The 27,164-nt window shown below is 37.1% G+C and overlaps 1 protein-coding gene across 4 annotated transcripts; it reads right to left on the bottom strand.

Moving 5' to 3' along the window:
• Window positions 1-633: 633 nt before the first annotated feature.
• Window positions 634-25,850, bottom strand: LOC145766191 (uncharacterized). Of its 4 annotated transcripts, XM_082577851.1 has the most exons (17): window positions 25,439-25,850; window positions 23,024-23,156; window positions 21,244-21,360; window positions 20,689-20,836; window positions 18,411-18,557; window positions 16,775-16,933; window positions 15,866-15,979; window positions 14,920-15,075; window positions 13,306-13,582; window positions 12,340-12,698; window positions 11,249-11,356; window positions 10,618-10,764; window positions 10,243-10,455; window positions 9,352-9,457; window positions 8,867-9,111; window positions 1,284-1,448; window positions 634-866 (listed from the first exon to the last, which is right to left on the bottom strand). In XM_082577851.1, exons 1-17 carry the CDS (start codon window positions 25,686-25,688, stop codon window positions 678-680), a joined length of 3,033 nt encoding a protein of 1,010 aa, XP_082433977.1. In that variant the 5' UTR covers window positions 25,689-25,850; the 3' UTR covers window positions 634-677. The 4 variants fall into 4 exon arrangements, with proteins under 4 accessions (XP_082433977.1, XP_082433980.1, XP_082433978.1 ...); XM_082577852.1 differs by lacking the exons at window positions 634-866; window positions 1,284-1,448 and adding an exon at window positions 2,051-2,193; XM_082577853.1 differs by lacking the exons at window positions 634-866; window positions 1,284-1,448 and adding an exon at window positions 6,292-8,343.
• Between the last annotated feature and the right edge of the window lie 1,314 nt (window positions 25,851-27,164).

Genomic DNA, 27,164 nt, shown 5'->3' with positions numbered 1-27,164 from the left:
TCTAAACGGCCCTATGACCCTGGTTAAATAGGGTTGCCATTTTCAATCTCACCGCAAAAACTAAGTCATCTTTTGTAAAGACGAGTGCAAGTTGTTTATCAATTTATTTGTTATGAAAGCGAAGTGCATTGACTTGGTGGCTTATAGAGCGCCTTCTTCTTAATCGATAGATATGGGTTTGAGCTCAGTCGGGTCATACCAAGGACCTCATTATGATGACACGAAATCTCCTTGATGCTTAGCACTCAGCACAAAGGTATGGGTTCAGGACGATGTCGTAGGCTAAGCCATGGTTCAGAGAATATCCTACTCGGCTGCGCGTCTGTACGACTGCACTGAGAGTGTTTAAAAGCATTTATTTTGTTTGCAACATAATATAGGCTATATAAATTAGTTGCGGAAAGTAGTAAGGGAAACTTGAAGTTTAAACGTTTCTTCCATCACATGCCAGATAACAACGTGTGCTTTTAGTAATTAATTTAACCATATATTTCATGACATGCATTGTTACAAACTCAAAATACCGCTTTCTGGAACTTAGCAAAAAGATGGTCTTTAGTGACATAACAGGCAGCAACTTTTTACAAACGACAATGTAAAGCCTACTTTATGACGCAATAACAGACATCCATGTAAAACTTCTGATCTTACCATTACAGTAAAAATGAATAAAACTATCAAGCGTGAGAGACACCGTGACCTAGTAATATTAAAGCATTTCGGGCAGCAGACTCGCTCGCTTCTTCAGAAGTTTGTGAACCACTTTCATCACTTTTAACTGTAAATGTTTGCTTTGTGTTTCCTAAGCATAAACTTGATACAACGCAGTCGTACATTGGCGTCGTATTCGTGTCGTTCAGCTTGATCTGAAACAGTAAGACAATAAAAATTGCATTACTGAAGTTATTGCCAGGATTGCAATCGACGTGGACCCAAAATAAGGACAACCGAAAAATTGAATTTTCAACCAAACGAAAAAAAAAACGTTTTTGAAAAAATCTTTGCATTTATACGAGCCATGACATATCACATGCCACAATATCACATGCCATAATTTTGCTAAAAACCATCTGTTCCAGCAATTGGTAGAAAATACTTTGTGCATCTCACGACAGCTCAGGTCTAGGTTTACCTTTACTTGTACCAGGGATTATACTGTCATTTCACTAGGTCTGTTGCTTTCCATGATCCACAGATCCAAAACATTAATCAAATTTAAACTGCTTCGTGTAGAAGTATTGGGTCTCTAAGTTGTCAAATTAAAATAAAAGGATTATTTTTACCTGTACGGTGTAGTAAGCAGCTGACAAATTCATTTCATAAGTGAAAAATTCCAACTCTTTTTTGCACCTTCCTCTCAAAGTCATTAAGTGCGTTGTGGGTAAACCTAACTTTTCCAACAGTTCGCTAGCCGCATTATCTTCTGCCAGAAAAGGACTTTTTTGAGGCTAAAATATGGACATATAAATTTGCTCGTTATTCAAGAAAACTATGCAATAAGGTACGCCACAATGGCTACAGTATAACTGCATATCATTTATTTCATGTTTTAACTGAATATCATTTATTTCATGTTTTCCAATAAGCCCGGAGCCAACACGAATTTAATCTCAAAGTTGATTTTATACCTGGAGTTTTGAAGAGAGTAGAGAATATTCAAGATAATTTGACCAGAAAATATTGTAGCTCTAACGGACAAAACGACTCAAATAGTTTGTTTGTTGATTTATTAACGCTCCAGAATTTACAGTATGCAGTCAGAAGTGGTAGTAGAAACAGATGGTTTAGTGACGTTAGTCTAATCAACAAATAAAGAGCCCAAAATGTGAATACTACACTCACGTTAAGCAAACGTTTAGTATCTACTGTAGGCCATAGCATGTTTTCACAATTTGGGACTAGGTGGGCAAATTTTCAAAACAGAGCACTTTTCGCGCGTACATGATGGGAAAAAGGGCATTTTTTTCCCGAGCGTAAAACGTAAGCTTAAAAATGTATAGATTTCTCAGGCAAATTGTGGGTAACAAGGCATATTATAGCCTACCTAGACTAAACTTTTGAGACCCATAATAGACTTTTCCCGCAGCTCTGTGCAATGAAGCGTGACGTTGAAAACAATCACGCTGGCTGCTTCATTGGCAAGCACCAAATTGCTTGTGAATACTTGATAACTTGTTGAGTAGTTAGCAGAATCTTCGTAAAAACATGGAATCAACGTTAAAAAACAAGGATCTAACTGTTAAATTTTATTCAAGTTACTTTTATATGAAAAACAAGCCAAGTGATACAATGATAAGCCACTTATTTAATGGGCTCTTGTAACTGCGCATAAGCTATGGCGCTTGAAGGAACTGCTGGTAGTGTGTTAATGTCTGAGCAAAACGCTGTTGGTCTGCAATTCTGATAGACTTCAAATTTCTTTCTGCTTTAGCTAGCCTACTATGTCTTTATAATAATAAGTGTGAATTACTGTCTTATTTGCTACAATAAGTAGGCTAAGAGGGTTTCATTTTGTAGCCTTTTTTTGCTTCTTTACTTGTGAAAGCAATGCAGCTTATCACTTATGGCCTACTTGCACTGAATATGAATCAACTGAAGTAGGCTAATAAGCTGGACTGCCATTCAATCAAGGCCGTAGCCTAACTTCGTCAGTTGGGGCTCCGATACAATCATGAAGCCTCCATTTGTTTCTGTGCTTAGGCTATTATAGAACGTAGAAATGACATATTATGTAAAGCTCGCACGAGCTGCAGACTACGAAACACCTGGTGGGTGTCTAACTGTCTATTGCTGTCAATTCTTGCTACAATCAGCTGCTGACAAACGTTTATCGTTACTATAAGCTTATACCTTATTTTGGCCGCTTTTTGGCTCAATTGCCCAACAGGTCAACGTATTGACGAAGACGTATGGGCACACATTTCGCATTTGCCCAAACTCATGCAATAAAAACTGGATTTCCGCAGAAGTTTGGTGATTACTTTAAATATAGCTTCGGTAGTTACTAGTTTAGATATGTTCGGTAGTTTATATATTTCGGTACTTTAGATATGAAATCGAAGTTACGTTTTAATCTTTTTTTCCGACCACAGAAGGATTTCAATTATTTGTTTGTTTAGCCTACTTAGTTTCATATAAGCCACCCAGTAAAGTTGACATGAAGTCCAGTAATAGGCTAGCTTAATCACGTTTTTTTGCTCCCATTGCAACAACATATAGAGTACGTAGCCTTCACTGCGATCACAAATGCAACACAATAAGAAGCAACGAAGAGATATAGAGCCTATAGTTGTCGAGTCAGCTGCTATCCTTATTTAGCATGCCGCCTTTGCCGAGACACAACGGCAAATTCTGGAGCGGTGTCGAACCGACGTTCTTTGCGAACGTCGCGCAAACGTTTTCACCACAACCATGCAGTTGCTACATGACCATAAATTGTTTGTCTTAGTTGATTAGAGTTTTATAATGTTTATAATATAATGTTATAGAGTTTTATAAAGTTTTATAATGTAGAGTTTTATAATGTTATAAAGTTTACTAAAATTTTAGACTACAGTCAGTATAGGCTAATAATTTAATAAAATTGTATTTTCCTAACCAAAAAGTATGGTATTGGGGATTCCACTTGCGTTGTAGTCCAACTTAAAATGAATGCGTGTGTGTTGCAAACTTGTGATGTGATTATTCCTATTTCGACAGAAAGTAATAATTGCCAAAAATACATAGGCCTATGCTGTCTCATTCTGTGTCAACATATTAGTTCCATAAGAATAAAAGAAGCCGGACCAAACACAAACATTAAGTGACTAGAAACCTGGAGTGACCAAAAGCATAGGGTAAGCTAGGACAAAAACATCAATTAATAAACGGAAATGCTGCACGAAAAAATATAAGTGTAGATTCTAAATGAAATGATAACACGTTTAGGCTACCTACTTTAGTTGTTAACTCAAATATTTTTGAACTAAAATTTATCAATGCGATGTTCTTTCCTTCAGTGGTCCCGTGCAGTAGGCTATAGCGCTGTGCCGGCGGTAGTTAGGCCCATGGGCTAAGGCCCTGTACTGTAGTAAATTCAAATATTTTCTGAAACATAACTTAATTATAATACTCAGTCAAAAAAAGTACTTTTAGTACAAAATGTACGACAGCGATGGTTCGATCAAAACGTTCAAAAACTGTACTGGTTTGTTTTCAACGTCACGCTTCATTGGTTGGTTACGGGAAAGGTCTATTGATTCCTATATTCATCCCCGCCCACAATATTTTATAAATAATAATGTAATAAAATTTAATCTAGCAACATTTAGTTGCAGAGGTCTCTTGTACTAAAGTAAAAAGAAACAACTACTGTATGATAGAGAGTTTTATTGAGAGTTCTCTCTCAGATGAAAATGATATTTCAAGGCAGGTACGCTCTCAGTACTGTGCTGCAAACAGTGCAAAATCTCATTTCGCTAAATGCTCACCCGCTGTAAAAAAACATCGTTTTTTGCTCTTATTGTATGTCCTTTTACGCATCCCAGTTGTGGAACAAGTTTAGATCTTCCAGTATAAAACGATTACGTGTTGCTTACAATGATTCTTTTAGAATATTGCACAACTTGCCTCGTTATGTCAGTGCCCGTGAATATCAAGTAATGAATAATATAACAACGTTTGATGCTTTATTGAGGAAAAACATGTTTTCGTTTATCAACCGTTGCATTCACTCCTCAAATCGCTTTATATCAGACTTGATGTCATCTGATTGTTTTTATCGTTCTGAATACTTTCAATTCTTCCAACGCTCATTGTATGTAAATTTGTAATAGTAGATACTAGATAGCCCATTTAGGCTAGTGAGCTTTTAAACCGATGGCATCGAAAGTGGCTCTCTGTGACTTTTATGCATTTGCAGTTTGTGTATTAGGCTATTTCGTTGTTTTTGTTTTGGATATGGACAACTTTGTCTGACGCAAATAAATAATAGGCCTATATGAAACACAACTGCTAAGATATTATAATGAGTTGAATCTTTGCAGAATTAGATGATTCTAAAGAGCTGGAAATTTATTTTGATGAAAATAAGGAAACAAACTTAATTCAGACATTTAGAATCTCACACAAAATTTGAGGTACTCACAACACAAATTGCTAATTAATCTGCTTGAATGGAACATTAAGGATATTATAAGTAGGCTACCGTAAGGTCAAAGGTAGGCTCATAAGTTCTAAATGTATGCTAAAGCTTTCCATTTAGCTGTTCATTTTTTAACTTGGATAAAACTTGGATCTAACTTAAACAAAAATTAAGTCTTAAAAATTGCCCACCTAGTTTCAAACTAGGTGGGCAAAGAAAGGGCTAGGGGGGCAAGCAAAGGGACTAGGTGGGCAATTGCCCACCTAGTTTATATGTGAAAAGATGCTATGCTGTAGGCTACAGTTGGGCTTTGTATTTTTTGATTAGATTAACCAGGAATTCCAATCACTTTGCTTCTAAGACAGTTTAGCTTATATAGAAAAGGCCAAAATTATCAATACTAAGGCTTAACCCTTTGCTTTTCAACGTTTTTTGGGAAGTTAACTGCTCAAGGGGGGGCCGTTTTTGGATCAAATTCAATCAGCTGTTACGAGTTATCCGCTGATGCTATTTCAACAGAAGTTGCACTGGTGTGAAAGCAAATCATTTGTCTATAAGTTTGAAAACTCATTATTTTAAAATTTTATATGTTAAACTTGATATTTCAATTTTTGCAAAGGTACCCAAAAACGACAATTTTGATTTAACTTGCCGCCTTCAATTAACCGTGCTAATCCGATTTCATGCAAACTTCTAAATAACAAAGAGCTCGATCGAACGCACGAAGTGTGTGTGCGGTGTGCCGAATCATTGCATTGATTAGAATTTACGACTTGCGAGCAAATCTTATTGTAAGCTACTCGCTGATTCTAAAATAGTTACAATCAGAGTAATATTGTTACACGAATTTGAAAAAAAACAAAACTGCGTTTGTTGTCTTACATTTTTATCCTAAACTAATGCATTCCGAAACTCATGGCTAGCTTCTCGTTTTATGGAACCAAATTTCTCATAAGTAACACCTTAGCCTGCTTGAATAGCTGTTTACATCTTCGTTTGTGTATTTTAGGTCTACAATTGAGTTTGTAGTATGAATATTTTTAGTAGAGAGAAGACAATTGAACAAGTTGTTGAAATAATCTGAAATTTCTAAATTCAAATTAGGTGCTTTTGAAATTGTGGATTTGTGTCAAGTCGCATCACAAATATCATGCAGGCCACATCATAAGTCATTTCGCTTACGGGTGTTTATAAACATGACTCATAAATTACATCCACAAAAAATACAGCATTTACATCAACAAAGCTAAGTTCGAAGCTCACTTTTTATTGAAGATTGTGTCAATCAATTTGAAAATACATTTTTAGTCAGCCAGCGTCGAAATAATGCAACAGCGAATTGAGGAACATGCGTAAACAAAGGAAATGTGAAATAACCCACAGTCAGCAAATCTACATAAATTTAACGTTTACAAATGTTGAATCAATGTAAAAGGACTGGATTGCTGACTGGGTCCTTATTGTTTGAAGCACTAAAAATACGCGTAAAAGCGACAACGTCAGCAAGGCAGTAATTATGTTTCTGGCCAAAAAAAAATAACGTTTGACTTCAAAGATAAAAATGATTATAACGAAGCTTCAAAGTTTGTCGTAAAACATTTTACTGAGATACAATAAACATAATCATTTTGTGCCAGATTGTGAGAAGACTTCCTAGATTCTTTCCAACCATTTGCATGATTGCAAATTATTTTCTATAACTTTACATTGCTAAAAAATGGCTTCTTTGTTGAAACAACGTGGTTACAGTTCTATAAAAAATTCTTAGGCCTACTACATTGAAGTAATGAAATTTTTTTTGTGATTTTGCTGATGACGTTTTACAATATCCGAGAAGTAAAAAATAATAATGATGAATTATTTTACAAAACCGTGGTTTGCAAGTGCTTCACAAAAAATTGTTGGGGGAAAATTTACTATTAGACGTAAAACGTTTGTAAAAGAAAAGTGTCGGTTTACGTATTTATAATGTTTATTGCGCTGTTATCGAATTATAAACTGCCTGTAGGCTATTGTCTACCTTTGTGGTTGCCGGCCAGCTTAGAGCAGCATGCAAACTAAGCGTTTATGGTATTTGCATCGTGTTATGATTCTCGAAAACTTCCCACAAGGTCTTTATTTTTATCGTGATATTTTGTGCCTCTTCTGTCCTAAACTTGAAGTTATTGTGCAGCACTATCCACATCGGTTTTTAGACTCAGTCTTCATTGAAAATCTTTTGTGTGGTGCATCATTTCAAGTAGTGTCTTCCCCTAAACTGTTACACAAATCGCCCAGAACCAGGTTGATTATTATGTATCTTACAGCAGTTGAGAGCCCGTTATTGTATGTGTGGAATTATTACTGTAGATGTCTGACTAAATTCATGCCAAAGTCGAGCAAATTCTGCTTTCGGGATCCTTGCCGTTATTTACTGTATTTTTTGTTGATAAGTTTAGGCAGCATTTTTCCAAGATAAATGAAGACATCGGTATTGTTCGTCACTTAGATTTAGTTTTCTCAGCATTATTTATTCATTCTTTGATCCACTAGTTTGTCCCACTTCTGGTATAATCGGATCGTTTATAAATGGCGGGTCTTCACAATAGCCGGCCTCTTATACATTGGCGCAACGTATTCAGATGTTGAATCAATGATGAAGAAAGCTGATTTGTTGTTTGTCTTATGTGACGCCTAAATTTATGCCTCGTCTACAGTACAAAATATTTTGTAATGTACATTGTGTACATTGTACATTTTGTTTGTAGGCCTACATTACAAAATATTTTGTAATGTAGATGAGGCATTATCATCTTTATTTTGCGCTCTTTGGAACAAAACACAGTGCACTGTGAAACAAAAATACAGGACATAACAACAAGTAGGCGACATAAAGCAGTGAAGGGACGCCATCGAGTTAGCTGCTACGTGTAAATGGAGCCTATCTCATAATTTTGAGTGTATCTCACAATTACTGTTTGCAAAAACGCTATTTCTCCGGCTTCTCCCAAAAGCATTTGCAGTGATACATTTCCTCAATTGCAAGTTTTGTCAATGAGAGCATTTCCATAGAACGTTTATTTCGAAACCAGGTTTTCGTGTCTTTATCCAAGAGAAGATTTCTTATTGTAACGTTTTTTATTCGTCAATGAATATTATCTGCTTGAAACAACTGTTTTGAATAGTTTGTGGCCTCCATAGCCTACTATTTTGATCGTGGATTGCTATTCTTCTTTGTAGAGCTGATAACGCAAAAAAGCTTGCTATTATTGTTTCTAATTAACAGCTTTGCAATCACTGGCTTTTCTTTGTAGCATAAGAAATAACGCGCTTTGTATTATTGAGGTCAAACCAAACAAAAGAAAGCAAGAGGATGCTTCTCTCTGCTCGCGCATATCGATGCACGAAGCAATTATGAGCTTATGGCTTGTCATCGCAATGTAATCCATTTCACGCTTTGCTGGAAGTTAGCTAGAAATAGCAAAAATTCACCAAAATCTTGAATTTACAAGAAAACTGCACAACTTTTAGCATCAAATTTAATATCATCAGATCCGCCTGGCAATTTTAGGAAAAGTCAAGAAAAACCAAGTGCATGGCGTTACTGTGCTTCAAATAATTAAAGGAAATATGAGGGGGGGGCCAAATCTGGCCTCCCTTTGAGGAGCAAAGTGTTAAGCCTGATGATTACGATGGATGACTTCATCTTTCAACGTAATTTTATCACATCCTCCCCATACAATAGGGTCTACTCGTGCAACTTACTTCAATTGATTGGGCTTCCAGAAAATCAGCAAAAGAAGGAGTGAAGTTAAAACCATCAGACTCTGATGAAACTCGATTTATGTCTGTGCCACTGGTGCTGTTGATAGCTTGACACAGAAATTCTCGGCTGAATGATTTTAAAGTGCAAGTCCACGACATTCTTCCAGATTTTAGATGCTTGTAGCTTGTCGTATGCAAAACTGGAATGGTTCCGCCATTGTGTAAGCAGAATGCATTCAATGCTTCTGTAATGATAATACTCATAGATTAACTTACGGCAATTTTCATTTCATTGGCAAATGTTTTGCTCGCCGAACATGTTGTCACTAAAGATCACTTTCAAGTGTCTATAATACACTTGAAGCGTAGCTAAATATTTCTTATCTTTAACTTTTTACTTGACTCAAAAAACACGTAGTTGGCTTCAAAGTAGATACCAGTATATTTAAACACTAAGTTTGTAAGACAAAGATTTAAGATCTTACGCCGGCTGTCAATCTTTTTGGTAGGAGGTGGTGCTGTTCCGTGTAACGCGGTTTTGATCGTAATGTCTTCAACGTTGATGTTTGGATTAATAGTTTTGCAACTGGCCTATAAAACAGTAAAAATGTTGAGTTTGTGAATAAACACACTGTAGTTATATTTGATTGATTTTTTATCACCTGTGCATGGAAATATTTTTATTCGGTTTAACAATATTTTCTTGTGCAACTTGTCAAGTTTAATGCAACCCATTATCATTCGGGGTTTTGTTACAGGCTTAGATCGATCTGGCGAGGTCTTCAATTTGAAACAATTTTATGCGTAGTGAAATGTAAAAAATGAAAACAAGGAAATATAAAAGCAACAAAATTCTTGATCACCTAGTAGTCCGTGAGGAAAAAGTTTGTGCTCAGTGTTATGATAATAACAACATTGAACTTCTACGCTCATTGCATTTCCGTCAGATATATATTTTCACTCTTGCCTTGGCTTGTAGTATCGTTTTCAACATCGGCTAAGCAGCTGGGTTAGTGGCGTTAACAGGGGGTCTATAAGGGGGTAGCCTACTTATGGACCCGGAGAGATTTTAGCGCCCGTAACCTTTCCAAACGGCCTTTGAAGTTAAAAAAAAGCACAGCATATTCTTTAGATTTAGTGAGTTTTTTCTAAAGGTGTCATAATTTGGAGCCCTAAGATTTCATTGGTATCTGGACAAAATCATCTTCTCAACTGCCCTGTAGCGGAGCTAGTTAATTCTATAGTATTGTTATTCTTTTTCTACACCTAGTGAATTGTGTAATCCGATTCTTTTCAAGTTTTAAATTCAGGCTCCAAAAACAAAACAATGGATTAAACCAATGTTTGCAGCTCTGAAGCTTACATGCATCACTTACTTCTAAGAAAAGTTTATGTGGACGAGTGTTGTCCGTTGAATCAAAGAGCTTGTTATTGATCAGGTGAGCATGCGTGACGTACAAGTCACTTGATGTTTGGAATGACGTGTAAGTTGGAAGTTTTCCGACTAGTTTTTTGGAATAAGCATCAAACCATATCTTTGCTGACTCGAGATCCATGTCGTTTTCCGAACCAACTATCCATCTTTTGGCCTGTGTGGAAAATAAACAATGATCTTTTCTGTTAAATTCTTCATTTAATTAAAATCGTTGGAAATGCTTAGGTGACGTTGCACTTGATAATGTCATCAACAGCAAAGAACATTGAACCTAGTTATGACAACGTTCATGGAATGATGAAAAGTATTGTTTCACCTCTAGAGCAGCACGACATTCTGCCTCTTCTTGCGTTGATGAAAGTTGGGAGGTTGACAGAGCAAACTTTGACTGGAAAGTTACCGTGCAATGGTATTTTCCATCGCTATGCCTGCTCACGCTGTATGTTGCTCCAGAATTTTGAGGCTAAATGACAAGACAGAAACTGTTAAACCTTGTTTGAGATGACGACTTTATCTCGTTTGTTTAAATGTAGCTTACAACATATTCTATTATACTTAAATGGCGTAGTAAGCCTAACGTTTTATATTTTCATCTTTATAGCATATCTGTCAACTCTTTGCTGCCTCTTTTTTCTCTACATAAAATTTATCCACAGACTAAGACGTCTCTTGTGAATCATTAAACCTAAAAGTGTTGCATAATTGCGAGGACTTTGAACCACCAACGTATGTCCTGTAGTCATGCAAAGCTGAGTGAGAAGTTGACGTTTAGTTTATGTATAGTTGCTTGTAAACTATATCGACTATTAGAAGCAAGTAAATGGAAACCAAGAGTTAGTTATTATCGTTTGACTTGTTTGTTTGTTTTTGTTTACAGAGCCGGATGCCTATGTAACAATTCAGGTAAACAATTGTCAATTTTGCTTCTTTATTTTTAGTTGGCATACTTGCTCATTGAGAAAAGCTTGAAGTTGAGCACGAAACGAGGAATGCATGCCACCTCCACCCCCACTTCCACAACTTTTTTCTGGAATCATCATTAGGTCCCTACTACTCTGCACAAATACAAATTTGAAAAACAGAAACATGTTTGTTCAATGAACACATTGGCACTTAACTTTCAGACGCAAAAATCTCCAGCCACAGTGATTGCTAAAACACACCAAAACAATTCCTGCAATATAAGACTGTAGCCAGTAGGCCTAATCTATACGAAAAATCAGAAAATAAACCTAATGACAGTTTTATGAGTCTGTTAACTTTTTTCGGCCAAGCTACCCTAACTGAAGAAAATGAAGGCTACTCGTAAATTTTCGAAATCTTGCATTGTAGCCTACTTTGTTTATTGTAAATATGATGCACTCTATTATGTTCTGTGAAGCAACAATGAAGGAATAAAAACAGTTTATTTTCTAAGTTCCTTCCTTTTTTTTTTAACTTTCTACAGTAATTCAATGAATGAGCGTTGTAACTATCAGGCCTACTAGAAAATTAACATGAGAAGTGGCAACAATAAGGCAATTCTGTCCATGTCGTTTACCATGACACGCTTTCTGCTACTGGTTGTACGTCATTGTGCATTTTCAATGGTAAACGATTAGTTATAGTAAGTGTCAGTTTTTCATTTAACTGCTTGTTAAGCTTCAATATTGATCTGAACTTATCAGTGATTTCCATGCCAAGCCTATTTTTACCCAATGCATCGACATAAACCAATCCATGTCGTTTCAAAGTGAGAAACATTATCCCTGGTGGAACGGATTTTGGGCTCATATTTTGCCACTCCTAAAGATGCTGCCACTGAATACAACAGTTCAAATAGACCACATTTTGTTTTTTTGCAATGGTTAAGCGTCCGTTTGCTATCTACTCTAGGCTACCTATAATTCAGGTTCAAACCTTTTTTAACAATGTTTATGTAATGTCGTCAGTATCACTGTGAACTTACAGTACGATGTGATAACCTATAAAATTTGTATAACTTGAAACCACAGACTTATTTATCACCGCTTAAAACCTAAAAAAAAACAAGGCTTACCTTAGCAACATCTGTTGGCTTATTATTAGGGCTTTTGCTACGTCTTCTTTTCGAGGAGATTTGGCTGTTCGTTTCATACACAGTTTCTGTTTTTCTTTTTCGTGATTCGCAGTCAAACGATTCAGCATAACTTGATGATAGGTCTGCATGCAACGAACATGCAGATATTGCAAATGAAGAGGTAGATTGAGATGGTATAAAAGAAGATAAGATGGGTGTTGATCCATGGAACAAAAGATTTGGAGTTAAACACTGCGAAGTGGAGGGTTGAGTGAGAGTAGGATGAGATGGTAAAACTCGTGACTTCCAAACAGGCATATAACGAACTCGCTGTTCCTCTAATTCACAAATCTCGTCACCTGAAAAGGTTTGTCTACATTGTAGTTTGTCTAGAGTCCTTTACTTTTGATTTTCGAATACAGTAGCCTATAACGTAAGCTATAACCTGCATTTTGATGCCAAACAAATCGCTGTCAATTAAAAAAAATAGTTTAGCCTACAGGTATAAATAGAAATAGGCCTTTGCAATAAGCATGATGTATTGATGTAATTAAACTAAACACAGGTTTACGTCTGAAAATTGATTTTGTTTTTGTCACTATGTTCGACAAGCACAAAAGCAACACTATAAAATACTAGGCCTATTTAACAGTTTGTAGACTTATGGCAGCATATTATTTAATGGAAAAAGTCGTTAAAAAATTTGTGAATTTAAACACATTTTGGAAAATTGGGTGTGATATGTGCAAAAAGCTAAAATCGTTGTTCATTTAGTTGGATTTCACAAAACACCTGAATTGGAAAACCATACTTTCAATAAAGTTTTATCCACTTTAGACATTGTGTTCTAGCCCACTACATTAATTTCGTCACATAAATTAATAGGTTGAAAATAATACGAAAAGGTTAGGCCTAATGATGTTTTTCTTTAAACACTAATAAGTCTTATGTCGCAAAAAATTCTACCTGGTCTATCTTTCGTGCAATTATATGGATGCTGCCAATAGCGTTCTGCCGTTGACAAAGAAGTGGTGCCTGATAAGGCGATTTTAAGTGGCTTGGTGCTTTTCTTGTACCCAGCAGGAAAAGGTATTATTAGATTGTTGGATGACGCATTATTTTGTTTGGACAATTTCCGTTTTCTGTTCTTTTTGGAAAGCTTGGAGGACAATTCTTTTTCCGGCCGTTTCGTTTTATTGACAAAGTCTCGCAGCCGATCCAATTGACGATTTATGTGCGAAACCTGATGAAGATTCCATTATTGCACACAAATTATTACAGTAATTACTCGATTCGCTTTCATAATGGCCTACTTGGCCACAACTTCAAAGTAAGACGTAGTAAATGAAACATTCCTTTATACTGTACCCTCAAGTTTCCTTTTTAAAATTAACAATAGGTTGACTAACTGAAATCCCTTTTTCGGGCATTTGTATATTATACTGCTGGAGCCAATTTACGTTTCAAAAATCTAATTTCTAAAAAACTTTTGTGATGATATTGAAATGCAATAGTTTTTTCTAAAATATTGGCACTTAATTGTTTTACTGTGAAAGTGACTATGATCGAAAAGTAGAAAACATTTTCTTTTAAATTATACTGCCCTATAACCAGTGGCGTAGCCAGAAAAAAAATTTGGGGGGGGGGGCCAAATATTTGATGAATTGAAGAGAACGACAAAATGTTTGATTTAAGACATCGCCACCTGATGTGCAGTGGCGCATCCTGGTGGGTTAAGCAAGGGAAGTAATAAAGCTGGTGGGGGTTAGAGCGTGGCGAAGGCACGCATATTGTAGGGGGTCCGGGGGCATGCTCCCCCGGAAAATTTTTGCAAAATTACACTTAAATAATGGATTATAACGCTTTCTGTAAACACTTTCAGGGTAATATTTGTATGAAACTTATTAGCAGATAAACAGCTATTAACTTATTAAAGGTAGCTCTTATCTACACACAAACGGGCAAAAACTGCGGCTAAAATTAGAGAACACAAAAAACTCAGCTACACAAAAACCCTACAGAGTAAGCGATTCTGAAATTGCTTCCACAGATTAGTTAAAAGAAGCGTAAATCGCGTAAACTTTGCGCGATTTACGATTAGCAAAATTTATTGGTGTCTTTCTGTGTGTCTAAAACAAGTCCTGGGGGGTGTTAATAGCCAGATGTCTTCGAAAACAATATAACTTTATACAAATTATATTATATTTTCAACGAAGGGTTCAACTTCGGAATCCAAACTTTGAAAATTTGGGGGGGGGGGGGCCATGGCCCCGTTCGCCCCCCCCCCCTGGCTACGCCTATGCCTATAACTCATAATAAAAGCGTGTATTTAACGTTTTATAAAAATGAAATACTGACAAAAATCATGAAAGCCCTGAACATCATTCGTAACATTCCTTCTCCAAACAGACTAATATCTTTTGGCTATTGTCTATCTCAAAAATATATTAATTCGATTATTTATGTAATTTTTAATGCAAGCTAGGCAGCTATAGCCTACTTTTTCGCCTGAATAAAAAATAACTTAAAATCATTGACGTAAATATGTTACGTACAGTATGTCTAAAATAAAGATCATACATGAGCTGACATCTGACGTATCCTTGCGTCTGCTTCTTCGTAGTCTTTCATCACTTTTTCCTCCATGTCGGTCATCTGATTTTGAATTTTGATAAAATTTGCCGACACATGAACCTCAGGCAGGGACAGAATTCGAGTGAGAACATTGCGCAACAACTGAAAATATAAAACTATCTTGATTGTTTCTTATTTCCAAATAAAAATATATTTGGTACAATAGTCCATTTGTGGATAAGCTATTGACAGATTTATGATTAAGCAGCTTTGGCGAAGAGTTTAACTTTCCTATATGACAAATCAGAGAAGTCAAATACTGTGTCATACAACATGGAGCGTTAATCATAAAACTTAAACAACAAAGCATGATATAATTATTTTCAAAAGTTAGTACATCAAGTAGGCCTATGTAGGCGAAACTAATTTGAAAGAAACATTTAAAAATACAAAAAAAACTTACCGCCATGTTTGTTTCACTCAATTCGTTTGAAATACAATAAAATTACCAAAATCATTTTTAACAAAATATGAAGAAACACTAAATAGGCTAGCGACCACAAACAAAAATATCAAGCAACTTTTTGAGCAACGACTGATATACGCTCAAAGTAGCGATCAAAAAGCTGCTACGAAAAGTAAGCTGATATTGTTTTTCTCGTTTACAGCGGCTCAGTTACAATAATTAACATGTCCCTAACTAATTGCTCAAACATTGCATTGATCTTTGATCAATTCCACTACAGGCAAACTGCTTTGTTAACATTTTCAATATTTTAATGATATTTTTATTTTTATTAAAATAACGACATGTTTCATTTTCGTTCATTCATTCCATCTTTCCTAATAAATGGTCGTTTCATTTCAAATCTTATTAAAAAACAGTAGGCCTAAAACTGGCATGCCAAATGCTAGGTTGCATTATTTTATGCAGCTTAATAAACATATTTACCATCAACACATTGGGAGATGGGTGTGGGCTGTTACTTGAGTCAAACGTTCCGTCTTTTAGAATAGTCAAGGAGTATCTGGCCGATGTGACTAAGTCAAAATTAGCAGACTTTATCTAAAAAAGAACAAGGCTTGCTTTATCAATTCTTTATTACATTACGTATTTGGTTTGGTTAATTTTCTTCCAATCATCTTCGAATCTATAGAGACAACGATATAATGAGTGTTTATGAGCTAAATAGAACTTTTGCATAGTGTAAATAAGTAATCAATGAGGTTGACAAGGAGGTCCAGAGAGTCTAGAATGTTGAATGTGCATTGTGCAGCATATTATTTTGCTGTTGTGTGTATTTTAATTGTTATCTTCTTTTTGGGCCTCGAAATGATATTAGTTTCTGGCCCAACCCAGCCTCTCAGCCCTGTGATAATCCTGTTCGCTTTTTATAGGCTTATTTGGAGATTACCAAGAAATTAGGATCAGGTTTGAATCTACGAACAGACATACCAACTATGGGACTCTTTTTTTCATAGGCATATACACCTTACAAGATATTTTTGAAGCTGTAAATAATTTGCTCATATGGATGTTGCTACAGTTGCAATGCTCGAAACGAGCCTAAAAACCTTTATGCATTTGTGCTTACAATTTATAGATATAAACAGATTTTAAGCTACTTTAGGCAATACAGGGTAGAAATAACAAATTTACGTCTTAACTAAATAATGTCTCTTTCAAAAGTACAGCTGTTAGGTGTACTTGTCTAATCAAAAACTTTAACTCTATCTTGAAACATAAAAAGCATACTGTCAAGGACGGGATGTTAACCTGAACGATAACATGCAATGAGTGGGGAAAACTGGATAGAAACAAATGTCCTAAGTGTTATAACTACGATTGTAAGTTAGAAACCTGCTCCACGTTGTCAAAGAATTCTTTGGTTTGTAGATATTTTTCTGCATGCTTGCTCAAATGTTCGTCACGCAGTAAACCTAAAATGCTTTGAAAACTGTCTTCTAACGTTTCGTCGTCAATCTCCAGTCGTGGACTATGCATCGTCATGTTTCTCACCTTCAGGAAAATAAACTGGTTTTACTGATTAGCAGTTTTATCAATTTATTGTATGTTTTTCATCAACCGATTGTAGCAAGAATTGACAGCGATAGACACAGACAGTGGCGTACGCATGATTTTCTGAAAGGGGGGGGGGGGGGGGCATTGACAGTAGCGTCGCCAGGAATGTTGGAAGGGGGGGTTGACGACCGGCGGGCAAAGCCCGACGGCGTTTTTACCTTAGACGACACCCAGCGGCGGGGGTCTGGGGGGCCTCCCCCAGAAAAATTTGAAAAATTAATTTGAATTTGGTGCATTCTGAGAGCATTTTCAACAAAAATGTAAGTATAAATATTCCTGTAAAATGGTGCTGTCAGGTGGCATAGCAAAAGGATAAGGTCATATTTTCTTCGGCATTTTTCGGAAATAAAGCTAAGTCTCTATGTTTTCTTGTTGCTAATTCCTGGCTGAGATGTTTGAATGTTTGGTATTGGCAAAACTCGCTCTTTTAATGCAGTTTTGTTTAAAATTAGGCAAGTTTTTTTTTAGACTGAAAGCATCATTTCCAAGCATAAAGAGACTGAAAGCACCATTCTCAATATCGTGACGTCACACGCGTGCCAAAGGGGGGTTGTAACCCCCAAACCCCCCCTGGCTACGGCACTGGCCATTGATAGGCCTATCCCAGACGTCTGCATGATATCCCAGTATGGTTTTAGTTTAGACTTTATCCATTTCTTTCTCACAATAATAGGCTTACAGAACACTATGCTACATTGGCATAGGCTACCTGGGGTGGGGTAGGTGGATTGGGCTATGTATTTCGTATTGGCTTAGTCTATAGAACAACATTGTTAATTGCTTTGACAGTGCAATCCAAAACATATTAAATGCTTTAATCTACGTCGTTAACTACAAAAATATTTTCAGGGGGGGGGGGGGGCATGGCCCATCGGCCCCCCCCTGCGTACGCTAGTGGACACAGATGTTTTCCCCATGAGGCTGGGCTCATCGGTATCACACGGTCACACCACTAATTTATGCTACATAGCCTACTGTAAGCTACGTGTACTGTCGATCGCCGCCTTTACCAGTCAGTTGTATATTTTATATTGTTACACTGACTATTGAACACAAAATATGTATTTTTGCATGCAAGTAAAGTTTAACTTTGAACTAAAAATCTAAACACAACTGTTTGATGTGTACAGGCTTGGGTTGGCATTGCAGGATCTTGAAAATTTTGTATTTAGTTCCCTTTTTAAAAAGGCAAAGCTACAAAAAGGCAACTCAATAACTTACTTCGATCACAAGCACGTTTTAACGTTCGCGTTTTGTCGCTTCTACCTTTTTCTTGACCTTTGCTATGTTGATGTGTATTGTTTTGATATGATGGTCAGAAATAAAAAAACAACTGAACTGAACTGAACTGAACTGAAGCAAAAGCGTTGTAAATGATAACGTGTCGTAACTCGTAACCTATTGTCAGACAAACCTGCAGTACTCGTTTCACGGTGTTGAAATCATGAACGTATCCATCGACTAGCTTGCATCTGTGCATAAAATTCAAGAGTGCTGAAACGTCGAAACAAGCAGCATCCACGCCAACGCCTCCGGAGCGAAATCCACGAGACATGAATACCTAAAATTTATTAAATTGACTTGGTTAAACACAAGAAAGAGATTTTTGTATTCCTACCTGTTCTTGCTTCATTTTGCGAACCAAGATAAGTTTTTTTTACCAATTGTTGCACTTTCATCACAAAATGACAGAATTTATTTCATAGCCAAGGTGCATGCTCATCGGAGATCGGAAACTGGCATTTTCTATTCAAATACCACAAGAGGCCGCACTTTTGGGTATATTAACATTCTAACAAACGTTAGATTACTGGCTGCGACGTCTCAGGGACGGATCCAGAGGGAGGCGATTGGGACGATCGCCCCCCCTAAAACCCAAGAAAGTAGCTTTATTCTTCATTTATATGTACGGTATACGATTTGGAAAACAACATATCGAAAGCAATGCTGAATAAGTCTTTCGCCATGTTCAAAGATTAGGTTAGGCTAGGCTATAATAATAACATAGTATAAGGCTATTATTTCTTCGCAGAGTCTAATTACCGAACAAAATTACTAAAATTTAAAAAGTTTCTAAACTTTTTTCCGGCACTGTAGAGCATAGCGATAAATCCCTTAGCCTAGATAAGTTGGTTGACAGAGCAGGTTATTGGCAACTTTGACGGTCAGACGTGGAACTAAAACCATTGAAATTCTACCTTGAAATTGCATCTAAAAACAGCAAAGCTCAATTTTTTTCAATGAGACTTTAGCATCTTGACACCTAACATCATTGCTACCACGAAATTGCTCAAGTACCGACCCGATAGCATTGACAAAAGTCATTTGCAATGCCTACAACGGCTTGTTACGTCATATATATAGTGTGGAATCTGCTCTAGGTTCAGAGACCCAACTATGGAAGGAGAAGTGGGAAAATAAAACTGTTCCGGCGACTGCTGAAGTCTTACCGATAACTGCGGAAGAAGCTTTACAACCGTGTGATGAAAATGTGTACACAATCGTAGACTCTCTTCTAAAAATACTATTAACCTTGCCAGTCAGCGTAGCATCAGCCGAAAGAAGCTTTTCATCTCTTCGGTCGTTGAAAACCTGGCTGAGGAACAACATCGGCGAGAAAAGACTAAATGGATTGGCCTTACGATACCAGCATCGGGACATTTTAATTGACACAGATTCCGTGATAAATCGATTTGCCAACAGTAGAAACCGTAAACTTGACTTAGTGTTGTAGTCAAAGGTACGACACCTCTTAGTATTACCCGTACCGGCAAAGTAGCTTTTTATTTTCGTTTTATTTGTGAAGTCCACAGAAATAGTTGTTTCTGTTATTGTTAGTTTCTTTTTTTGTCTGGTGCAGCGACCGTGCATGACACGTTTTAAGGAGAACTATATCATTTGGTCGTCATTTAGCTATGTTTAACTGCCATTCTATTGCACAAATTGTAGTGTTTTGCTGGTCCAAAATAAAAATTTACAATCTATACCTAGCCTATGGTGGCGATTCTACTGGGGGTGGAGCATAACCCAGTGTTTTGACCTGGCTCCCACTTTTGTTGCTCATTATGTTGATTGTATGCATAATCGTTCCTCATTGCTCTTTGTAACAATTCAAAACTTGTCAGAGGAATAAAACCTCGAAGTTATACAGTAAGTCTATAACCTCAATGTTTGCATCAATATTGGGAAGACAGAATTACCTGTTATTATCTTTCCGAGGTCAATTTTTAAATTGCCGTGAAACAATCAAGAGTGAAACCTTCAGTCTCAACTATAAATGCGGCTAGGTTGCTCAGGCTTCAACTTGACATGGCAAGGGCATATCAGCTCTTCATCCCTCCCTTTGTTAAACAACAGTATTGTTGAAGGTTTTTTAAGTTATAGAATTTCAATTTCTTATAATTTGTGTTTGAAATGCTCTCAACGAATCAAACTCGATCTAAACTTTCTAGGGGAGACCCCATCGTTGTTTGTGCCTGGCTGATCACTTGCCTGAATGTCAATGACATCGCCCCCCTCCTAACGTTAATACCTGGATCCGCCCCTGCGACGTCTTAGCATCAAGTTTTGGGATGGTCAATGGAAGTTACTTATTATAGTCTACTTCATTATTAACATCATCTTTTAAAAGACAACAGTTTTCATGAAAATTATCGCCGTCATATTGCCAATTTGTGATCATTAATACGAACCCGGGCTATTTCCCATGCTCCATCGTAGGTTGCCCACTTTTCAATGTCGCACATTTTGAATATTTCGCTTGGTTGTGGCGGACTTCGATGAAGCTTGAGAATATCTTTTACCCATCCTCGTAATGCGTCACTTTCTGGCGAGTTTTGTCTGATATTAAAAGGCCGTAAGGAACAGTAACTGTCGGATTGTTCAAAAAATATTTTAGGACTACACGCTGAAAGTGTTATTCTTATTGCATGCCTAATGCTTCTATTGATATCAGACAACTAATTGCCAACACATTTTTTGCTCTTATTTGCTGAAAATGACGATTGCTAGAATCCCTGACACTTTGTATAGATACATTAAACGTCTGGCGATAGGCTACATATAACCATGCATTCCCAGCATGTATAAACTCAACCTCTAAGTCTAACATGACATCCATACGATTCTCAATTCGACTCTATAACGTCATGTCCACGCTCAAGCCTGACTACGACAAACCCAACCTAGGCCCAATCCCTTTGTTGGGCTAGTAAACAAAACAAGACCATTTTATGTTTTCCAGTTACTTGTATTTTAAAACGTGTTCTTGAGTGAGCTTTTCGTAGCCGTGCTTGTCAAGCAGATCCGTATGCATGCCGTGAACTATCTCTTCCAGAACAGGAGATATGAAGTCACAAACTGACCTAGAAGAAAAATGCACCAAAGACGTAATCTACTGTAATTTCATTGTTAGCGTAAGATATTAATGGATATAGATCGACTGTCTAAGACCATTTACTAAACACAAGTTATGTTCTATGTTCTCACCATTACCCACCAGACTTGGACAACTAGATGTCTAATTCGATAAATTAGAGCGAAATGTCAGTAATTCTAATCTAATTCGGTAAAAACTTGTTTGCTCTAATTGTTAGTTCTTAGTCCGCCCCGTTAGCTCAGTGGTTACGCGCCCGACTCAAGATCACGCTGCGCAAGTTCGACTCTCGGGGTGTGCGCTTGAGCAACGCATTTCAGGACTGCTCTCCATTCAGCGGCACCTAGTGAATGGACTAGTTCCCCGGCAACAACACTTCAACAATCGGAAAACTACTCCACTCTGCCAATCTCGGTAACCGGCTCTGTGTCAAGAGCCTCTACAAGTAGGCTATGCGAAACTACCAGGAATAACCTATCAAGGCTTTGTCAGTCCGAGGATAAAGATTCAAAATCAACCAACCAACTTTATCCAATCTTCAGTTTTGCTAAAAATTTTAGTTTGTCCAACAGTATTTTTGGTAAATGGAAGGATACTACGCTCTTATCAACGTTATACAAAGAAGATGCAATAAAACGATCAAGATCAAAGTGTCATTCTATCCCTTGAGCAACAAAGTCATGAAAAATTCGATTACTTCATCAATTCACTGACGTTACAATGTAGCCTACTGTATAGTGTATATTATGACGTAAGTGGTTTTGGCTCTGTGATGGTGGAATAACACTTTGATCCCGAGTTGTTACATTGGCGTTTTTATCCAACAAAAGAAGATATGTGACAACTGCGTCCAATTAATTCTAATTTAGTTTAAATTCTACTTTAATTTGTGAAAACTTGGGTAGCTCTAATTCTAATCCTAGTCTAATTTGTAAAAGCTTAAATTACTCTAATTATAATTAGCCTATAATCTAATTTCGTAAGACTACAAAAATTCTAGTTGTCCAAGTCTGATTACCACAAGTGAGAAGACGCTATCACAAGTAGCTAAAGCGGGTAGCGACACTGTATTTTGTGAAACAACTTCAAAGATTTTTGCACTAAGTTTTTGGCCAAAAAACGTTGTAGGAAAAAATAATTTGCTTTGATTGCCTTTTTGTTTGTCCTACGGTGATATTCCGTCGAAATATTCAAAACTTAGCCTGTGGCATCAGAAGAATGCAGCACATTATAACAATACAAGATATCGTATTATAGAAGCATTTTTGTTGTGAAAAAATCTATTTTAGTAACTTAGCTTGTTAGATTGTTGTCCAGGATAGCAGAAAAACGAATATGTTGGTTTGCCTTCGTTTTTGGTTCTTATATTAAGTTACCAATAGCCTAGTAGTTATTCTTTTATTGCAAATCGAAAAACCAGAACTTTTATCGAAAGAACTGCTTTGTCTGTTTCTCAGCAGAGTATCTTGGAACCAGTCAGGGATTCAATCTAGTTAGCAGCCGGTTCGCCCACTTACCACAACCCTGCGTACGGTGATTGTATTATATCCACGCGAGAAAGTTGGCAAGGAACCGTTCTGCAAACTTTTTATTTTTAGGAAGAGGTTTGCGCGAACCGTCCGAATCGCACCACTGCTAGAAATTAAACATACCGTAAGGCTAGCCCAATCTTCAACCAGTTTTTGTATTGGTGGCTGTTGATCAAACCAAGCCAAAATTGATCCGTATAAGAATTTGATGTAGCACGAATATCTTGGGTGACTGTGGTTGACGAAAACTCCTGGCCTAAATTGTGATAACAAAAGCATAGTAACTGGAATTGTTGATGCACCTATGAAGTAGGCTAACAGTAACCTGTGCTGTATTCGTAAAAAAAGCACAGGGTATACTGCCAGATTTGCCAAAATGATAAATAATACACAACTTGCAAAATAGGCTACTAATCTTTATTCTGCCATAACATGAATTATCAACATCAAAATTGGACGAGAGGTACAAAATTGTTTATTTTTCTATAAATACATTCCAAAAAGTCTACATCTTTAACCTCTTTACAAATTTGAGATCTAGTATTCTTAGCTTGTTGTTGTCGCATCCAGGTTTAAACCTGGTGGTTGAAGATTTAGATTAAGTGGACGGGAAGACAAGGAAGTCAATCTTCGTGTCCACCTTCAAGCATGCCTTAAAATGTCCTGCCAAAGACACAGCCGCATGCTCGTAAGGGGTATCGAACCGGCGCCTTTCGAGTGCGTTCCAGGGCTCTCACCACTCGGCAATGCAGCCGGCTATGCAGTCAGCTCGGCTATATATCTTTAGCTGATCGGTGGTTTAGCAGCCAGGATCTTACATATTTTTTAGCGGTAAATTGATAGCCTCAGGTAGTCCATTGCAATTAATAAACATCAAACAGCTCACATTATTAATGGTCCTCAAAGGGTTAAGTAGTTAGTTAGTAGTTGTCAAGAATTAAGGATGGCATACGCACTCTCTTTGGAAAACCAGAGGGTACAGGCTACTAATAGTTGCTCGAAAAAGCAGAGAGTATACGGCGTATACCGCCGTATACCCTCGAATACAGCACTGACAGTAACCTATAGCCTTCATCATTGCTTTCAAGATTATCGTAAGAGAACTAACAAAGAATTTAAGCCAGACAATTTCTGTAAGCCTACATAGTATGACTAAAAAAAAACGCAACATATAGGCCTAGCACCGTTGCGTTGGAATGAGATTTTGATATTGGCGTAAGTAAACTCAATTCGTTTGGTTATTTAATTTGCCTAATTTACTTGCAATCAGTTTCCCTCCAAAACTTTTCCAGTGCACAATATTTTTTTTCAGCGAGCATTAATATTTTTAAGGCTGTGTTTGCAAAGTTGCAAGTGGATTACAAATTTTGTAAATTCTTAGAAGTAATTTCAATGTATTAAAGAGCACCAACAAATTACAAAGGCGCGAAATACTTTTTATCTTTGCTATGATAACCGCAGGAGATGGGGGGCAGGGGGGCGGTCGCTCCACCGCTGAAAAAATAACGCAGCAAGTTAAGTTGCAATTAAAGTTAAGTCAGCCTGGCCTACCTAAGTTGAACGTTTTGTTATGTGTGTTTTCGTACACTGTCAAGTTGATGCCTGTGGAGTTATTAGACCTAGGGTCGGGAAGCTATGGCTCGCCTCTTCGTGACGGCATCTGGCTCACAGAAAGTTTTATCTTGACTTTTCATTACCACTTAAAGCTGAAAATACGCTCAGAATGCATTAAATTAAATGCATTCTTTCTACATTTTCTGGAGATGGTCTCCCGGAGCCTCCGCTGTTTTTATCATCTTTATTAAACACATAGCTGATAACTCTACTTTTACAATTCATCACCTGCCACTGCATGTTAGTTGTATTAAGTGTTAAAGCATTATATGGTTCTTACGGAAATACATTTCCACAAGTGTATAGCTTCCATGGCTCTCTTAACTTAAAAGGTTCCCGACCCTGTGTTAGATTATTGCCTACATCACCTCAGAGATTGTGAGTAATGTTGCGTGTTTGAAAGTAGGCTATATTTGCAATGACAAAATTTTGAAAAATTTTGTTCGCCCCCCCCCCTCCCAAATGTTTTACTCTCCTACGGCTATGTTTGCTATCGACCAAACGGGATCAATGATTCTTCTTGAAGAGAGTTGAGTCGAAAGTTTTGTGAGTTATTTAAAAATTAGTAAGACAAATACACAGAGGCGGTTTATAGTAAAACACGCGTTGAAATTTTACTGATGTATGGCAGAAAATGTGTTTGTATTTTATGTATTTGGGCTGACATTTCACGTCTAAGTTTGCCGTGGCATTGTAAAAGCTTAAGCGTGTCGCAAAGGAAAACGATTGCGGAACACTGAGCTGGTAAACTGTGGGCCTACTAGGCTACTACAGTTAGTGTGCCACTAACTGAAGTCGCTATCCTACAAATATATCTATTTACATTTTACAATAGGCTTAAAGAATATTTTAGTCACGATGTACAGTAACATGATGTTAATCCTTGAAATTAGTTTAGGTATATGCGCGGTATTCTAGTGTCACCATTGATTGGTTTTTCTTTAGCAAACTCTTCAATAGATCCATCTTGACTGGCGATGTCCAAAGTTGAGTCATGCAAGTTCTCATTGGTCAGGGAAGTTGGCGTGTCTGAATCAAAATCTTCTTTCTTTGAAGGACCTTGATTTGTTATCAAGATTGCCGAAGTTGACTTTGAACGCGTTCGTATCGAACGGGCCGAGTGTTTGAAAGTTTGGCAACCTTTTTTAAGACGATTGAACAGCTTTCCGTACATAGTATAGTTCCGTTTTGCTGAACCATGTTCCTTTTAATTTACTTTTTTTTTTATAATAGCAAGATTAATCTGTTTCGCAGATCATGTTTACTTTTTGTTGTTGTTTTTTTTCACAAGAAAGAAAAAAATACATACTTGAAAAACCAATACAGAAAAAAAATGAAACGGTATTACTAACGGATTATAACTGCCAATCCGCAAAATATGTGTGTAATCAAACCTTTGTGACGTCACACTTTCTGGTAAATACGGTTTTCAAATCAGTTTAATCCCAGCTTACAAAACTGCGTTGAAACCACGTTAGTTTGAACGTTATTTTCACTTGCATGTACCACAATAAGCTAATTTAAGGAACTTGTTATCCCTGCGCTATTAGCTTGGGTGTGCTGTGCAGTGTGCACCCGGAGTTCTAAATGACATTAACACGGATTCTGAATCACATTGACATGTCATTTACAATTCAGCCAAAATTTTTGGTGTCCGGTCGACAGACATTTGGTCGACAGTCATTTGGTCGACAGACATTTGGTCGACAGAACGTTTGGTCGACAGACATTTGGTTGACAAGACATTTGGTCGACAGGACACTTGGTCGACAGACATTTGGTCGACAGGACGTTAGGTCGACACAACGATTCATTTTAGGGTTAGGGTTAGAGTTAAAGTTAGAGGTTAGTTAACTAACCCTAACATGAATCGTTCTGTCGACCAAATGTCTGTCGACCAAATGACCGGGTACCACATTTTTATCGAAGGACTGTGTAGTGTGTAGCCAATTAGAATTGCTAGCTAGCAGAGATGTTTACAGGATCATTGAAAATTGGCAGGATCAGCATCGGATCTTTTAAATTTCTAAAATCAGACCAGGACAGGATTGTAGGCTATCTTGTAGACTACTTGCAGGGATGGAGGAACCACGTGGGCCTCGTGGGCCTGGGCCCACCTATTTTATTTTCTGGGTGGGCCTGGCCCACCCACTTTTGAAAGCCAAATTTCTTTGAAAAGGTAGCGAAAACGGCAAATCAGAGAGGGAGTTCCAAAAAAAGGTCTTCACTCGTTTGATACACACTAGTTTGATAGCTCAATGATGAAATCCAATCTTCAAACTTTTCTTTTGAGTCCATTATTGATGTGCAGCACGTGTGGGTGTGGTTGCGTGTGACTGGTGGAGCAATATCTCAATCAATATAATTATTTTCTATGCTCAGAACAATGATATCATTACATATGCACGTCAACTGTAGGCCAATAATGCTAGGCCTACATATTATTACTCCCAGGTGGTATTGTAACTGTATGTGTATTGTTGCCTTTTAATTTGTGTGCATCGCCACATTTTGTATAGCGTTATAGAGCAGGGTTTCCCAAACTTTTTTGGGTCACGGACCACTATTTGTGAAATTTTTTGGGCCACGGACCACTAATTTTTCGTAAACAACTTTTTTATTGCAACGAAGGTGCAGCAAGTAAGATTAA

Source organism: Aplidium turbinatum, chromosome 3, assembly GCF_918807975.1.
Source record: "Aplidium turbinatum chromosome 3, kaAplTurb1.1, whole genome shotgun sequence".
In the NCBI taxonomy this organism is placed as follows: Eukaryota; Metazoa; Chordata; class Ascidiacea; order Aplousobranchia; family Polyclinidae; genus Aplidium; species Aplidium turbinatum.
This window is presented reverse-complemented; position numbering and strand designations above follow the sequence as displayed.